The following is an 18720-nucleotide window of genomic DNA, read 5'->3' as shown; positions in this document are numbered from 1 at the left end:
CTCTGAATAAATGCACTCCAGATTGTATTATCTACTGTAATTTTGGCTTTGCTACATAAAGGAAATCATTTCTGGGGGATGTTTGTTTTCATATATGGCTTTGGTAGAACAGCGTGCGATTCATTTTTTTGAGACTGATTTGGTGTTTTTTCGCGAGCAAATAGAATTCAGTGGTTCAACGTCAATATGAATTATTCAAATGATTTTAACGATTTCAGCAAATGCTTCGATTGGCACCAAGGTGTATTTTTATTTGATATTGAATTTGCACGTTCTAGGCCTATTCTTTCCGAATGCAAAGACTGTGGGTGTCTCTAATCGAAATATTTACTTGATATATTTTGGGGTTATATGCAAGCTATGCTTTAGAAATGTACATATATGTCAGGTAACTTATTTTCGAATAGCAAGTAGGCGCCCAAGCAATGTTATGTTGTTTTTGTTGACGTTTGGATTGGTCGTGCTCCTACTACGTCCTCTGTCGACTCCGTAATTGTGTTAGGGTTGGATCTACAGAAAAGTTGGTTATTGTGTTACCGTAACAAGAGGGCCAAGACATTACGTGTTCCATTTAATGGAACCGCGATATGATTTCATATCTATTATGCCTGCTTTTATACCCCCCTCTTCCTCTCCCCTGAACAATTCCTTAGAGTAAATAATTAGGATTCCGGCCGTCCTCTTCGAAGATAAATGACCGACATTTGTGACGTGTTGAGACTCAGTCGATGTCCAAAAGCTGTAGCTCACATTTACGCTTTGTACAACAGAAACACAAACCTCTCCTCAATATTTGCACTTTTCTTTTCTAAATAATAGAATATTAAGGTTAGGATTAAAAATGTATAATGCAGGGAAGTACATTTTATAATAAGTATTATCCTTTCGAGAAAGACAAATTCACCGACTATTCCAGTTCATTTTAACAAAGGATTTGTCCCCCCCTTTATGAGTAAAGCTTCTAAAATAATGCATTTATGATCCATGAAGCTTATGATGTTGGTTCAAAATGTTATAGGAGCTTTCAATCGCTTTTCCTTTTGTTTTTAAACAAACAAATGAAAAAAAAAACATACAGGCTACTGTTTTAGAACAATATAATAGCAGGATGATTAATTCAGATAGTATTTCAAAACCACATAAGATATTTGTGGAAACCTTTATTATTATTATTGGATAGACAGATGATAGACAGATGATACATAGATAGATAGATAGATAAATAGATAGATAGATACAATTATTTAAAGCAGTATTATTCATTACTTGATCAAATTAGTAATTTTTCCTTCTATCTGTTTTTTGTATTTATATTTGATTTTCGCAACGAAAACAGATAATTAAATTAAACCAATCACAAGACGCTAGACAGGGTTTATGTAAAACAGACGTTCGTTACATTGTGGCTTGTATATGTACGTTTCAAACGAAATAAAAGACAGCAATAAAACACTAATTTAGTCTAGTCATTTTAGTACATTATATACATAAGTATTTTTTAATTCCCAGCTCAGGCGTATAATTTATAACTATGGAGGAAGGACACGAAATAATGACAAAAAATGTACAAATATAAGATAAAAACAAAAGCCACAGGGTCGTCCTAAAACACCTTACGCAATATATAGGCTTCCCCTTAGTCTTTTTAATAACATTTACTACCCAGGCGAGTGAGTGAGAATAAATGCCAGGTCTCTGTAAGCGTTTGAGTGATCGTTTTCGCCCGGTCCTCTCAGCAACCCCAGAGCCAAGCCTCGACGTCTTCAGCTTTTTAAAGGACTGGATTTGTCTATTTCGGTCCAGCGACCATTATTAATAACACCATCAGAAGCTTCCGGTGAAGCTTTCCCTATGCGTGCATAAAGGCCAGCAACAAAGTTTAAGAAACACAATGCTGGTTTGTCAGGTTTTAATGTTGCCCAAATACGTTTGTTTGAAACTGGAGAAAGCCCTCCAAAGATGGCCTTTGTGTCTGAGGCAAGAGCTCTCATATGTCTGCAGAGCTTGCCTGTATTGTCCATATTCATTTTTCTCTTTTAATACCCCTTTGTTGTCTTTTATTGTGCTTTTCCAGTCCTGTTTTAATTGAAAAAAAAAACCGTATAAAACATATAAAATGTTTTTAAACAATATAAGAAGCTCAGAATGGAGCCCTAGTGACAGCAGTTATCTACTTATAACATATATTGGCAGGTGATTTCTAGCATCTTAATTTTTTTACAATAGGAGAGTATTTATTTTATTTATTTGTTTATTTATTTCCCTAAATACTTGCATATCAGTAAGAACAATGACCACAACACAAAACATTTATTTAAGGGACATAAGCAAGAGAAATCTGTAAGAATAAGTACAATTTAAATGACATGCAACAGAAACAGAAATTTTATTAAACAATGCAAATTAAATGTAGTCCTCCCGTTCTAACCCTTATGTGTGGTTTGTTATGATGTGCAAAAAGAGAGAGGGGGGGGGGGGGTGTGATAGAGAGAGAGAGAGAGAGAGAGAGAGAGAGAGCATCTGCAGGCTGCGTTGTGGGAACATGCTATTCATGTCATGGCGTCTTTCAGTGCAGTAAGATGGATTTACCTCGCACCCCTCTTATTATGTGCCTCTTATAACCTTTCAGGTCAGCTTTCAAGAGGCCATTGGAAAGAGACCGTCACGTGACATCTAGTGCCAATGTTCTTCCAGAAGGTCGTCAGGACCCTGGTAGCCGGTAACTCGATTTTTGGAAATGCAGAAAACGACCTACTACGACAACTCGACACTTTTCGGAGGATACTCGTACCAGGGGGCAAATGGTTTTGGCTATGATGCCCCGGCACCAATCTTCCAGAACTCAGCACATCTTGAGGGTGACTACCAAAGGTCTGCATGCTCCCTACAGTCGCTCGGCACCAGCGCACCCCCACAGCCTCAGCATGCCAAGACGAAAGAGCTTAATGGCAGCTGCATGCGGCCCAGTCTGCCACCTGAACACCCCCCACCCCCCCAGGTTTCCCCTCCTCAGAACGCTGTAAATGTTGCTGCCTCAAGTGCCACCCAGCAGCCAGGTGGTAGCAGTGGTGGTGGGGCTGGCAGCGGGGGCACAGCCAAATCGTCATCCAAGTCGTCCTCTCTGGCCACAAACCCAGCTCTCACAAAGCAAATCTTTCCTTGGATGAAGGAGTCACGTCAGAACACCAAGCAAAAAAACAGCTCCCCTAGTGCAAGCTCAGCTAACGGTGTGTTTACCAAACCACCTCTTCTCTTCTCTTCTGTTCTCTTCTATTTTCTACTCATCTCATCCTTCTTGACCTAGACAGATGTTAGCCAACATTATTAGCTTGAAATGGGATACAATGTGGGTGGGACTAAATCAGTATTTTTCAGTTTTCAGTATTTTTAGTGAATGGATATTCACTATTTCAATTTATCGTTCAACCAAAATAAGTTTCAGAATTGTGATGATTATATGATTTTAGACTCTGAATATCTCAGACTGTAAAACCATCAGAAAAAAATAAAATAAAATTGTACACAGATTATTGTTCGGATTTTAGATAGCAGCAATGCCACATCACTTGTTATACATGATTATTGTTTCCAGATAACAGAAGATTTATCCCACAACCCTCTGAATCTGCTTGTAGAGGTTTCTATCGTCTTAATCCTTCCTGTAAACCATTCAAAAGACAAACCATGTAGCAAACACACTGTTGCCTAGTACACAGTATGAATCTGGCCCTGGGCTTTAGTTGTAATGTGATTTACATACACAAGGTCAATGTTAGGGCATGTGTCTCTTAATAAATGCCAAAGTTATGAAGTGTTGACAACCAATATCAGGGGGATAAGTTTTTCATGGCCAGCTTTATTAGTGGGAACGATGCATTCAATTTCCGTGTGGAGTAATTATGTTTTATTTCATTCTCACCCCAGCGGAGAGCAGTGTTGGTGAGAAAAGCCCTCCGGGTTCTGCAGCTTCCAAGAGAGCACGCACTGCTTACACCAGCGCTCAGCTGGTGGAGCTCGAGAAGGAGTTTCACTTCAACCGATACCTGTGCCGGCCGAGGCGCGTGGAGATGGCCAATCTGCTCAACCTTAGCGAGCGGCAGATCAAGATTTGGTTCCAGAACAGGAGGATGAAGTACAAGAAGGATCAAAAGTTGAAAGGCATTGGCTCGTCCTCAGGGGGGCCATCCCCCACAGGAAGCCCACCTCTCCCAATGCAGTCCTCAGCTGGTTTCATGAACTCTATGCACTCAATGGGCAGTTATGATGCTCCCTCCCCACCATCTTTTAACAAGCCCCATCAAAATGCATATGCCATGTCAACAGCCTATCAGAACCCAATGAAAGGTTGCCCACCCCAACAGAAGTATGGAAACACTGCACCGGATTATGACCCACACGGGCTACAGGGTAACAGTGGCACCTATGGGACACCAAACATGCAGGGTAGCCCCGTGTATGTGGGAGGTAGCTATGTTGATGCCATGCCTGCCACTGGGCCTTCTATGTATGGCCTCAATCACCTACCACACCACCAGTCGGCAAGCATGGACTACAACGGTGCCACACAGATGTCGGCGAACCAGCACCATGGACCTTGTGACCCACATCCGTCATACACGGATCTGTCTGCGCACCATCCTTCTCAGGGTAGAATCCAAGAAGCACCCAAGTTGACTCATCTGTAGCAGGTTTGGACAAAAAAATTAAAATAAAAAACAGAAAAAAAGAAAGAAAAAATGGAAGACAAAACGAAACAGACTAACCCATGGGGCGATGCAATGGGGTTGAAAAAGATGATCCAGTGGTTTCTTGCCATGACTAGAACACCGGTTTGTGTCAATGTTGTCCTTCCGTTCATAAGCGAACACACCTGAATTTAGTATCCATAGGTCTGAATACCCCTTTAAATGATACACTCCATGAAAAGTGGCTAGTTTATGCCAAGGAATAGACTGTCTAGCTGTATGACCTCATTACATCATCCTAAATGTTTGTGTATTTCTTCAGCATTATTGCTGCATTCTTCGCAATTTGGAGGGCGGTACAGTATATCTTAAATTTACTGTTGCAAGAAAACCACTGGATTGTTTTCGTCCACCACCCTTATTTCACATACCTCCTTTTTTAAACGTCTAAAAAAACCAGTCGATTTTTTATTTATTTTTATTTTTATTAACTTGTTCCCAAAACAGCAGTTGACTGGCACGGTGTCTTTAGCAAGATACCGTGATCAAGATATTCATCTCTTTTAAGTCCATTTTACACTATGCTACCTGTCACTATTAATGATAAGTGAATAAAATTTTGTTATGGCTTTGACACAGGGTAAAAGAGAAGAGTTGAGAATAATAGTAAATTAAAGTTCATTCCCTCTTTCACAACTCGCTGCCCCTCCCTCTTCCTCATACTCCTTCCCCAGTTCTTTATCTTTCTCAATCTTTGGGTTCGCCTACATTAGTCCAAACTAATAAGAAAGGCCCACATTTTCTCATATCTTGACTTAACGTGGAAACAGGGTATATCTGAACAAAAATGCATGTCCGGGAAACCAAGCTAGGGCGCAGACGTCTTTGTTTACGCCTAATGCTCTCTCGTCTGGACATCATTGTTGCACTTAGAGTTTACATTTAATGGGTGAGGAAGAAAAGTAAATCTTATTTTGAATCGGAAGACCTTCAATCAGCGTCTTTCGCTAAGTGTGTTCAAGTGAACATTCATAAATATATATTTATTTGTTATAGCCAGTTTAAATACTTTCTTTTTTGTATTATTTATCCCCATGTATTTATATCGATAAAAAATGTACTTTTTTAGTATCTACCTGTTATAAAAAAGACGCTGTGTTCTTGTCATTGTAACAAATTAATTTTTAGTTCTTGTATTTTAGAGATATGTAGGTTTATGTTACCCTTGTATAAATAATGTCTTGACTTGTACAGGGGGCGTAAGAACGGAATCAAACCGTTCCCACATAGTCGAGATTTAGACGAAATATAGCGAAACATTTTGAGAACTTCATTTGTCCTTTGTAACTACTTTTATTTCCTTGTTAAGAGTTGGTTGTTGAACAATTCTTTAATAAAATGTTATGTTATTCATTTCCACTCTAAAAGTTTATGAGTTTACTCAAACGAATACTGGCAAAGACTGAAAGGGGTGGGGGTGGGGATCTCCGAGGCCTGTGAAAGAGCCCTGGAGGCCGAGCCTGTAACGGTCACGTGAAGGGAGTCCAATAAAATCTTCGAACACTCATAACTGGTTATGGAATTAAAACAAATGATTACAAATAATCCCAAGTTTAAAGAAGAAAAGTACAGATAACTAAGCATATTTTGCATGTTGGATCTCGAGCGATTATTGAACCAAAAAAAAAAAGAAAAGAAAATAAAACTTCCTGTCTGTGCTCATTTATTTAACGACAGATTTGATTTCAAGCATGTCGAGGCTTTAGACAAATGTAGACAATGGAATTAGGAACCGCGTGAATACAAAATAAATCAATAAAATATTACAACAGTGATCATTTCCGTGGCATGCACAAAAACCCAACGCGGCGATAAGCGGTTTGCGATCAACTGATTTCTCAACATTGATTAAACGTTTTAGACTATTACATACATCATTTAGATATACTACCTTAATGTGTCTAAATATCTCATAAAAACACATCAAAGCTTTTATCAGAATAAAAAAATGGCACAAGAAGCAAGCTCTTGTATTTTAAATGAATACACAGAAAATACAGTCACATTTGGAGGCATAGCCTGTACGAACGTAAGGTATCAAACAGTCAAATATTCTAACCTTTTCTTGCATTTTAGATAGATAGATAGATAGATAGATAGATAGATAGATAGATAGATAGATAGATAGATAGATAGATAGATAGATAATCACAACATAGTAAGAAATTAATTAAAAACCGCTGTCCTCGGATGATATAAATCCCTTTAAGCATTTAAAATGGTTGTTCATTTCGTCCCAGAATGTCATCATTATTTTCCAGTGGGAAAAAAGCATCACTTGACAATTGTTTATGCTAGTACTGTCCGAAATCGAAACATAAAAACACACAAACAATAAATAAAAAGAGAGATTATCACTGGGTCCCAGTCCCTCGCAGTAAACTCCGTTCTGTTGTGAAGGAAGGCCTTGTTTTAAAAGGCCTTTCCGAAGTGCCCACGGCCTACGGATTGCTTTGTATTTCCTTTAAAATTCCCAGACACCCACACAGGATTATAGCCTATCTGTTTCCACTGTTCTTTAAGACGAGAAGAACGAGGAAAGGAAGGCATCCGAACTGCTGTGAAGTCCGTTTCAGATTACAGCTGGCTGCAACACCATTTAGTTTTAATCATATCGATGCGACTGGCCAATAGAATTTAATCCAATGCAAAAAAAAAAAAAAAAAAAAATTCTGGAAAAAAAAATAAAAATAAAAATCCACAAATCTATGAGTGAATAATGGGGGTTTTCTTTGTTGTGATCTTCGAGGAACAGGCGAATTCTTGAGGGTGGCTGCTGTCAAGCGCTTTGCCGGGGAAAAGATTGATCACCCTTGCTGCCTCTCTACTCCTGCTCTAAAAATATCTACCCCCTTTTCCCATTCGTTTTCAAATTGGACGCTTAAACTAAACTTGCTAAGTTTTTCATTAACTAACATTATATTGTTGCTTGTTGCTTTTTTTTCGTCCAATGTGCAATAGAATTTCAAGTCAACATAAATAATTTCCATTAGTAAACGCGACCTCAGGATGAACTTTTGGTTGTTTTCACAGTCAACAAATGTTTCATACACACACATTGCTAAGCGGTATTATACGCCCCATGTACACCTTCATTTTAAGAAATAAGCACAATATTTATGAAAACACTTATTATGGCAATAAGTTTTTATCTTACTTGCAAACTTACGCTCTTTAATGTCCCAGTTGTCAGCAATTCTTCAGAGGCTGTGAAATAATAAGAAAATAATGATAATTTAAGGTTAACCCCAAAATAATTTATTTGTAGCCTATCGTAATGGCTAAAAAATGGCTACTCGGTAAATGTGGCAGACAATCTCACCATCACTCTTTTACATCCTTATTTATGTGCTTGATAAAAAAAAATATTTCTAGAACTACATCTCTTGTCTGTTAGTCTTGTCAAAACTTTTAAGATTAATGACCCTTGGTTGTAAATACTCAAGAAGCCATATTGTGGATGTGCTTATCAGGCAAGGCCTGTGAATTACATCACCGGTAGTTCGGAATTTGGATTGTTATTGTCTAACATAAGATGCCCGCGCTTTACCCCTCACGACAAAAACAGAACACATGGCAGCCGAGAGCATTTTTTTATTATCATTTCGTTCATATTATAATATAGGCTACTGAATTACAATATCCAGTAGTATTTTTATTTTTTTATCAATTCAGACAAATATTGCTTTCTTTTGCCACCAGGCCCCGAGTTTCGATTGGCTGAGATGAGTCATGTGACCAGGAATTGGCTGCAATTTCTCCCATAGTCTTCAGTTTAGTAGACCCTGGTCCCCATACGCTAGTAATATCACCAATATACACAATTATTAAAGCCCGCAAATGCCGTCATAGCAGGAACGCAAAATAAATCCTATTTTTTTGGATGTTATTTTTTGCGTATGTTGGTGTCGCTGGACGCCCTTTTTGCCCAGGCGAAGCGATGAATTTTGAATTTGAGAGGGAGATTGGGTTCATCAACAGCCAGCCTTCCCTTGCAGAGTGCCTGACGTCTTTCCCCGCTGTCCTGGAGTCATTTCAAACTTCATCAATCAAGGACTCGACAGCAATTCCACCTCCTTTCGAGCACACCATCCCTAGTCTGAGTCCCTGCACAGGCAACCAGGCGCGACCGAGGAGCCAAAAGCGAACATCCTCCAATGGCCTCCAGCTCCGGACACAAACAACACCGCCGACGCAGCACCAGCAAGGCCCGGTGCCGCTGTCGGGCTGCGCGCCCCTGGCTCACGAGTTCCCATGGATGAAAGAGAAAAAATCTTCGAAGAAGTGCCCCAAGCCCGGAGCCACTGCTGCTGCTGCTGCTGCTGCAGTAGCAGCCTCCCCATCTCAGGCATCCTCCGGATACACAATCGCTGGACTGGAGTCCCCGACAGGTACGTTTATCAACGCATTTGTTGTGCATTTTGGACATTTCCCGATAATGATTCGTGACTCGATATGAAGTCAATGTAGCTAAATCTCTAAAGAATTTAATTGTCGGTTGTTATTATAACCTTATTAGAGTTTGATTTCAAATCCTTCGAATTTTTACGCCATTAAAAAAAGCCCTTTTTAAATTGTTCTTTGTCCTATTTGTATGTGATGGACGGCATAACCTTGCTTTAGATATATTTGTATTAGAGCTCTCTGTATCCAGGGATAATATTTAGGGATAATTGTGTAATTTCATCTCATGTTTATGTGTCAAGCACCATTAAGCATGCATGATTGTTGTGCAATCATATATATATTTAAAATCCCGTTCCAGTAATGTCTTTAAAAAATAAATAAAAAGGCACCCCTCCCCCATTTCTTATCAAAACTATGCACATTCTGAAAGATTACTTGGCATCCTGCAGATAGTAGATCTTGATCTATAATAACGATTTAATCGCAATTGATGTCAGCTGAGGCTCGATATTTATTCATAACCTTGTTTCATGGCTTGGGGAGCCATTTTGGATATGAGTATATATAGTGAAAGCTGTGGAACGCTACAAAATATGGGGCTTGTACACCATGCTGGTCTATTACCACAAGACATGCCTAACCATTTGCAGTCGACAAGCCCAAACCACAGGGCTGTTCTGCACTGGGGTTTTATTGTCATCTGGACAGTTTCTCTTATGAAGTTCGATGACTTCGCCTTTTGTAAAGGACTTATTTCTGTCTTGATTCTTGCAGAGGCTCAAGGTGGACTGGATAACGGCAGCGGCTCACGGAGGCTGAGGACCGCATACACCAACACGCAGCTACTTGAACTGGAGAAGGAGTTTCACTTTAACAAATACCTCTGTCGGCCCCGGCGCGTTGAAATAGCAGCACTTTTGGATCTAACCGAGCGCCAGGTCAAAGTGTGGTTTCAGAATCGACGCATGAAACACAAAAGGCAAACTACGCACCACCGGGACGGGCAAGAGGGCGAGCCCGGCGGTTTCGAGCTCCTGGAGGGAGCCGACGATGCTTCACCGTATTCGAGCCAATCACTGGAAGTATCTGGCTCTGGTTCAGCAGCAACCTCCGAGAGTGAGACGTGCACGACAACTGCCTCCTACACGAACAGTGCGGACAAAAGCCAGCCCACGCCTGAAGAGGGCCAGGCGAACCAGTCGGAGCCTGCATCTGTTCCTGACACAGCGGTTCACTCCCCCCCGTATTCAACGCCTACTGCAGATAACCCCGGCACAATGGCTGAGGGCCGAGCGACTGGGCCGGAGCATGCGTTCACAGAGCCGCAGGATGCCACCTCTCTACCCGATTTGAATTTCTTTTCGACGGACTCCTGCCTACAGATCTCGGACGCTTTATCGCCGAGTTTGCAGAGCTCCCTGGACAGTCCCGTTGACTTCTCCGAGGAAGATTTTGACTTGTTTACGAGCACCCTTTGTACTATAGATTTGCAGCATTTACAGTTCTGAACAATTATGACATCAAAATGCATACAAGAACAATCGAACTCCTTCTTATTGCAGTGTCACGAATGCTTTTCGACCGCAACATTCCTATAATAAGACATTTTAAAAAAGTGAAAAGAGATCTACCTAAACAGTTTTAAAAAATGGCATGAAACAATGCCTAAAAGGAAATAAATTGTCCTTTATTTTGAAAATACGATGATGTAATCTTTTTTGAATACACATCGGGATGGCCCCTGTCGAAGTATCAGGTATTTTATTGCCTTTTAATTCTCGGATTTTAGTTCATGTCGACTAACAGATGAATGGTTGCGGACTTTTTCAGTGAAACTCAATCATTGGAATCTCAGGAATTGTGTCAGGCAGAAGTGTAGTTGAACTGCTTTTAAGAATTCTCCCGAGGCGGGCGTTGTCCCTACTGAATAATTTTAGAACTAGTTTATTTATTGAGATTCTTTAATAGTAAATTTCAAATTTATTTATTGTACGTTATTTTCATAGTTGAAATAAAAAATACAAAATAAAACATGGTGAAGCGAGTGTGATTTGATTCTGTAAGCTTTAATGAATTATTTCATTAAGAAGGTTTAATATTTTAATATAGCTAGATAAATCAAGACGATATTTTTATTATATGCTCTTTCTCCTTGGTATTGAAATTCAGTCCGCAGTTAAAGTTAATGTTTGAGGAACATTATAAAGAGTATATGCAAAGTTTATTCTTATAATACTAATTATTATTATTATGCTATCGTTATATTGTGATTGATGATATTCTATGTTTTTAATACTCGTACAAGAAAGAGGTAGGAACTGCATGCGCTCAGGAAACAAATAATAAGCAAGTAAACGAGTACAAATTCGAAATACATTTTTAAAATAAGCAATAAATCAACGAATCTTTTTAAACAATGCAGAACGAACAGAGGCTATCATGAATTTTTTAACGAAAAAGGAAAACAATATATTCTTCACAAAATCGTCTGTGTTCCATGACATTACAGGTACAAGGCAGCAGCACGGATAATATTTATTTTAGATGGATGTTTAAATGAGCATTAAAAAAAAGTCTCGGGTTAATCTGCAGGAGGGTCAAGCTTGACTGGGCTGTGGGCTCCCATGGCTGCACGCGCCCTGATGCAAAATGGCGCTCGAAACACAATGAAGGATATGAACAATAAAGCGGCAGCCATTATAGATAGTTTAGACTGCAGCTGCGAGCGGGATGCTGCGATCTGAATCATTATTATAAAAAAAAAATAAAAAAAATAAAAATCTATTTAGACAGAGTTAAAACAACGATTCTTTTATAATAATAATAATTATTATTTTTTAAATATCTTGTAAATATTAGACAACTTATGTAATTGTTGGATCTGAGCCTTTATGGAGGAGATCATCTTACAATGATATGGTGGTTAAAACTACTAGTAGCCAACTATAACTAATAATAACAATAATTATTATTTTGACATCCCTATTTTAAATTAATATCAGACTGTGATAGTAATACAATAAAACACTTTATATTGTACAAATTATTTTTGCCTAAATAATGTTTTTGTTGTTCCTATTTGTCTTTGACCCAGAGAGAACGTAGGCCTAGATAATGTTTCCATCACCCAGGTCAGACTTCTGTTATCTCTCTGTTATGAGATGGAAGCAGCAAGTAAAACAACATTTGAAATATTTGAATAGGTCTTTGCTTGGTTTACAGGAGCAGTGCCAGTAAATTACCCCTGCATACGTTGAACAGGTGCTCTGCTCATATTTCTGAAAAGGTGGATCTGGTCACAGTAGCACTATGGCTGCTAGGAGTTTAATGCTATATGTTTACAAGAGCCACACGCTGAATTCATACACTCACCTGCATTCATCAGAACTAAGGACAACTGAATGATATCCAATCTCAATCAAAAGCTTAGGGTTGCTGTTGTATTAAGTGTGAAATACAGATGGATGAATAAAATGACAGATGTCTCTTGTGCTGCTGAATAGAAAGGCGTGTGATTTTAGCCAGCTGGCTGGCATTTATCCCTAAATTCCAGTGTCCATTTCAAGTCATCAAGTTTTATTTCCAGTATTTAGTTTTGGTTTAAGTCCTGGTTTGGGATTTCTTAACTTCCTCATGCAAGCATATACAGCACTTGTTCACACTCCCATTTCAGACATCTGCCATACTGTTGTTTAATTCACCTGAGACAGGTGAGAGAGATTTACATATCAACATTACATATCTCCAAACATGATAAACAACATCTTCCCTGCCCTGAGGCCCTACAAGCTTGGCAAATATTAACACTCTAGTGGTGATTTTCCCCCCATTAGCCTGATAATTTGAGGTGTGGCTGGGCCAAGTTTTATCTCAGTCCTGAGCTTTGCTTGGTGGCCTGCCAGCTCGTATTTATCAGTACAGCTCTCTTTCTGTTTATATATTTTGCAGAGCGCAGTACTTAGGGACAGCGAAATCTAAAATAAGGAGAGGTGTGGTGGCATAGGGATTTTCTCACATGAGAAAATGGGCCAATGTTTACAGTGGTGCATCCTGGGTAATGTTATGCCTGAAGCAGTGGTGGGACAAGCCAAGATTGAAGTGGAAATGTCTCCTGCCCTATTTCAGTCAAACCACCATGAAGGCTCAGTTTAATCACTGAAGTGCTAGGAAACCAAAGTACTTTGTCATTGGACAACAACAATAACAATGGTAACAGCAAAACATTATCTTAGCTTATTTTAGAATGGCCCTATAAGACTTTACGGTTAGCAGTGTCAACACATGGTATTGGATTATGAGCTCTGTAAACAGCTCCCTTTGTAATAACTCTTGTAATCATTTGTTTAGCAAAGACTCTTTGTTCATAAAAGCCTGTGACTACAAAGCTACTGGTCATATGCTTATCAAATGAAGCATTATAGCAAACGTGGATCAAAACGGTAACTGACAATTTAGAAAGAAAGATGTTAATGCAACAACACCACTTAGATGCACCACTTTGTGCTCTGAAAACAGAGTGATTACAATGCCAGCTGAAACCTCTCCTGTGAAATTTCATAACGTGAAACATTTCATAGCTTATGCAATTCAATTTGCAGAACATGTTCAGCATGTAGCCTTAGTATATTTTACCGAAAAACAAGACGCATCAGTTTCACATTAAGCCTCTATTTTTCAAACATTAAGAAAGTTTATGTGAACTGAAATAGATAAAAAAAAAGGGAACAGGATATTTTCACATATATGGAAATTTAAAATGCATTTAGATCTGATAATCATTATATAACTTTTGATAAAGTCATCATAAAGAGATATTATAAAGTTTTGGTCTCTCTATGAAATCTTTTCTATGTAAACAATACTGACAAACAGTAAAAGGAAAGTGCATGTAGAAAACTATAAAAACTGAAAACGAAGCCTTTGTGGCAAGTTTGCAAAGGAACACAAACCTAATTATAGCATTAGCCATTTAGCTATCTGCTAATTACTGCAACTCTCTAAAGGAAACAAAATAGGTGGGGAGCTGACAATGGCAGGTATATAAAGGGATGGCCAAAGAACAGGTCAACAATACAAATTATAATCCAAAAACTCAATAATTTACATAATCATTATATGATCACATCATTGCTCACACATGCTGTTTTGACAGCGCTGAACCTTGAAGAGACAGTTCAACTCATAAATGAAAATTTACTCCCACTCAAGTTGTTCCAAACCTGTAAGAATTTCTTTCTTCTGATGAACACAAAAGAAGATATTTTAAAGAAAGTGTGTAATCAAAAAAGGTATGGTCACCAATGACTTCCATAGTATTAGTGGAAGTCACTGGGGACCAACATCTGTTTGGTTTATCTTCATGCTTACTCTCTTTAAAAAATATATGCTTTCAATATTAATCCAATTGTAAGAACTTTCTTCCGAGATCGGAAGCAAAAAATTATAACTTCAGGCCGAGCTAGAAAAGTCTGTGATAGACATAGCTTGCAGCATTCATTGCTTTTCACCGTTTACACAATGAAAATAAAAGTAATCCCTTGGTATGTTAACATTAGCAGTATGCCAAGAAAGCTCACTGCAAGTATGGTATACGTTTCAAAATGTTTTCTAAAGACAGCGACAGCTGGTGATGCACAAAGAATGGGGCAGCCTGTATATTGGCTCAAGACCTTGCATGTCTTTCTGCACCAATTGAAAAAAAACCCCACCATGTTGAATATAAAATGGCTTTTGACTCTGATATGCTTGCAAGGTTTTAATATGGGAGAACTCTTTTGGTTTCTGATTTTTGCTGAATTAAGTTCATTGATGTTAGTTCACCCGAATTGTTAATGAACAGAACTCTTAATTTGATTAAAAAGACTCAAATGTTAAGTTTCCTTGCAATCTAAAAGTAAAAAAAAAAAAAAAAAACACAAGAAGGAATAAAGTCCCTGGGTGTAAAAATGACAAAAGAATTTGGAGAGCAGCATGATATATCAGAATCAGAAACAGGTGAAAGTATATGAGGTTTTGCATGCTTGAAGCAGACCCTTCACAGCTGTCCATATCTTCTCAGAGGGTGAGGGGGCATTCACTAACACTTGTACAGTATCTAACAGCAACACATTTTACCCTTAACCCCTGCCAACAAGAGAATGTGCTGACAATACTTTTGGAGCAATCATGCTCTGTTCTGCTGCCATAGTAGACAAGATGACAGCTTCAAGTCACCCAAAAACGTAATGTATCCACTGACATTCCATTGCAGGCTTGAAGAGCAAAGCAGGTGTGTAGCCTACTACATGGTATCAGTCTTTGCACTGATTTACATTAAGCCTAAGAGCCAGTTGTCCATTGATTTTTTTTAATAAGGATCTTAGGTTTAACTGTATATGAATGCAGGGTTTCCCATACATTGGTTTATTTGTGGCGGTCTGCCACAATATCAACACTGACCGCCAGGGACGTAGCTGGGGTTAGCAGAGCAGGTTGTACCAGGTTGTACCTGTTTGAAATTGTTAATTTTTTTTGTTCTATTTATATATTTGTGCTATTTACACAATGTTTACGTTTTTCAAGTTTGTACGTGTCCAGGTACAGACACTGAATAATCAAATGTAAAATAGCACTGCACAGTATTCACTGTAAAAATTACATTTACAGTCAAACCAAAATATATTCAGACACCTTCAACATTTCTCACATTATCACAGTTTATTTGCTATAGTTTAGAAATTGGTAATAAAGTATGAAAAGAACTCAAGAGCTGAACTGTGTCAGGACAAATTAATCTTAATAATGTCAGATAACTTTGATAGAAAAGATGGATTACAATCAATCAAAACTAAAGACATCTGCTAGTATGACAATATTTACACAACTATCAATACTTTGTTGACCAATTACCAAGCAATGCTTAATTTTGTTCAGTCTGTGAAAAGTCCATATTAGCAAATTAAAGAAAAAAAAGGGGGGGGGGGGATGTTTAAACAAAACAGGGACAGATCAAAGTGTCCTAATAACTTTTGCTGTTTTTTTTACTGGTAGTCCACAGTATGAAGAATATTTGGGTATAATATAATAACGGGTTATTTTATATCAATGTATTTTTGAAGGGAATCGATTGTCTTCAGAAAAGAAGACACGTCCAGTGCAAGTCTGCTGGAAACACTGGAATGTACAAAGAAAATGGAAAATATTTGATATTGCAGCTGGTCACTGTTGTTAAAACAAGTTTACAACTAAATTAAAATGACCCTGTAGTATGACAAATGATTATGAAAATATAAATAAATTCCTTGTAAAATGTATTTGGTTTGTCTATTAATATAGCTAAAAAACTGCATTTTATATATATATGTATATTTTCATAATGGGAAATAAGATTTTTTTTTTTTTAAGAAATATTTTGCAACATTATAAATGTCTTTACTGTCCCTTTTGATCAACTGAATGCATCCTTGCTGAATTAAATTATTTATTTATTTTAAAAAGTAGTGTATCATGGTTTCCTCAAAAATATTAAGCAGCTTAATTGTTTTCAACACTGATCGTGATAAATGTTTCTTAAGCATCAAATCATCAAATTAGAATGATTTCTGAAGAATCATGTGACACTGAAGACTGGAGTAATTATGCTGAAAATTTAGCGTTGCCATCACAGAAATAAATATATTCTAAAAATATATTCAAATAGAAAAGAGTTATTTTAAATGATAATAACACTTCATAATATTACTGTTTTTACAAAATTTGGGGCCAAATGCAGGTCTGGTAAACTAGATCCCTTGTGAAGACCTCGTCAACTATAGATGGCCTTTGGGACAAGACCACAGGAACCAGACAAGTCCTCTGCACAATGTGACCTGTGTTTCAGCCTGGAATTAAACCACACCATGCTAGTTTTTTCTTGCCAGAGGAGAACTGGCCCTGGTTTTTTCTCCATTTCTGTCACCGATGGAGTTTTGGTTTCTTGCCACTGTCGCCTTTGGTCAGCTTAGTTAATTTCTGCAGATATTGTTGCCTTGATTGCATTGAAAGAGAGCTGAACTGGATGATATCATCACTGAATCATCCATGAATTGACTTTAACTGAAAACTTTACTTTGTTATTGTCCTCTTGCATTATTGACAAACTGTTTTCATGTCTGTAAAGCTGCTTTAACATAATCTGTATTGCATAAAGTGCTAATAAAAGTGACTTGACTATATTTATAGTAAATCTCTGCAAATCTCTCTTTTTTTTTTTTTTTAGCTTCGGCTGAATTAATGCAATTTTTAGTCTCTTCTTAAAAGTAGGAGATGGAATATCCACTCAGAGAGTGCCTATCATATTTCATGGCTTTCTGTGCAGACAGCCAACCAATACAGTAAAGAGGTAATGAACAACATATAGAATGTCAAGCTTGGAATAGAAGCAGAGTGCTTTAGCCCACAGTGAATACAGTATACTCACTTATCATATTTAGCTGCCTACAACATGTAAAATTCATAATTTGCTTCGCCTCAATGAGTCACTGCAAATGTCCCAATCACACAAAGTAAATAGTTGAACTTGAAGGCGTTTTATTGACATTATACAAATACGATGGTTTGCAATCTGTAGTGATGCAATAATAAGCATATATCAATCATGCAGAATGAGAGATAAGGGCTTTGGATATTTATTTTTTATTATATAAAAATCCATTAATCAGTGCAACAGCCGCTGAGTAAGCAGCATTACCCTCAGGCCACTCCATGAAGTCATACATTGTGCATATTTACAATCTTGCAAATGGTTTGTGTATGTGTGCACACCAAACACACTCACAATCAAACATATTAGTAGTGGTGGTAAGTTGTCTAGTTTTCTGTATTAATCATGTAAGTTGTTAACCGTAAATGGACACCAAATAGACCAATTCATCTTATAGCAGCATCATTGGTGACTATGTGTGATGAAGAGGCATACTTTTACCTAATGTGTGTCTTATCAGACGCTTAAACAGTCAAACTCAAGCTTTAGGTACTGTGAACTACAAAATCAGTTGACCCAGAATAATCAATCTAGATACATACCTGACCCTTAAATCTCAGCTGTCAAGAAACCTTGCCTGTGATGCTAAATTTTAAGCAAGATAACAAAATATAAAATACAGATTCTGGGACAGTGCATATTACATCTCTCCATTAACGATCAGCATGCCAACAAGACTTCTATGACTTTTCATACTATAATTTTGTAAAATAAATGGAAAAGCAATATTTGTACCTTCTCTATTTTTTTTTTAAGTTATATATAAAAAAAAAAAATCCTCATACTGATAAGAAGAACAGAGGTCTTTAATGTAATAATGCATGTTGAATTTTACTCTAAATGTCTGTAACCCCATGAAATGTCATGAAACTTTAAACCAGTGACTTTATGAAAATTTGTGTGTACATATCTAGCAAAAGTACTTAAGATTTAGTCACACATGGGCAACCTCCACTTTGCTACTCAACCACCTGGAATGACAACACCTGCCCAGAAAGTTTACATCTGATTTGCATATAGTTGACAAAGAGAGAGTGGCCTATGACAGATATGACAATGAGAGGTTAA

The 18720-nt window shown here is 37.8% G+C and overlaps 2 protein-coding genes and 1 long non-coding RNA gene across 14 annotated transcripts in view; 2 read left to right on the top strand and 1 right to left on the bottom strand.

Annotated features, from left to right (window-relative positions):
- LOC127946309 (homeobox protein Hox-B3a) overlaps positions 1-6390 on the top strand; it is a 51214-nt gene extending 44824 nt beyond the window's left edge. For all 12 annotated transcript variants that reach the window (XM_052542881.1, XM_052542872.1, XM_052542802.1 and 9 more), the window contains 2 exons: positions 2630-3227; positions 3925-6390. In XM_052542881.1, coding sequence (XP_052398841.1) covers positions 2738-3227; positions 3925-4685 — 1251 coding nt within the window. In that variant the 5' untranslated portion in view covers positions 2630-2737 and the 3' untranslated portion in view covers positions 4686-6390. The remainder of the gene's footprint in view (positions 1-2629; positions 3228-3924) is intronic.
- The window catches only part of LOC127946398 (uncharacterized), a 218321-nt gene that overhangs the window by 41745 nt on the left and 157856 nt on the right, over positions 1-18720 (bottom strand). The window lies entirely within an intron of this gene.
- Positions 8371-11192, top strand: LOC127946366 (homeobox protein Hox-B2a). Its single transcript, XM_052542898.1, has 2 exons — positions 8371-9136; positions 9927-11192. The coding sequence occupies exons 1-2, from the start codon at positions 8629-8631 to the stop codon at positions 10658-10660; spliced, it is 1242 nt and encodes a 413-aa protein (XP_052398858.1). The 5' UTR covers positions 8371-8628; the 3' UTR covers positions 10661-11192.

This window comes from Carassius gibelio, chromosome A3 (genome assembly GCF_023724105.1).
Source record: "Carassius gibelio isolate Cgi1373 ecotype wild population from Czech Republic chromosome A3, carGib1.2-hapl.c, whole genome shotgun sequence".
NCBI lineage: Eukaryota > Metazoa > Chordata > Actinopteri > Cypriniformes > Cyprinidae > Carassius > Carassius gibelio.
This window is presented reverse-complemented; position numbering and strand designations above follow the sequence as displayed.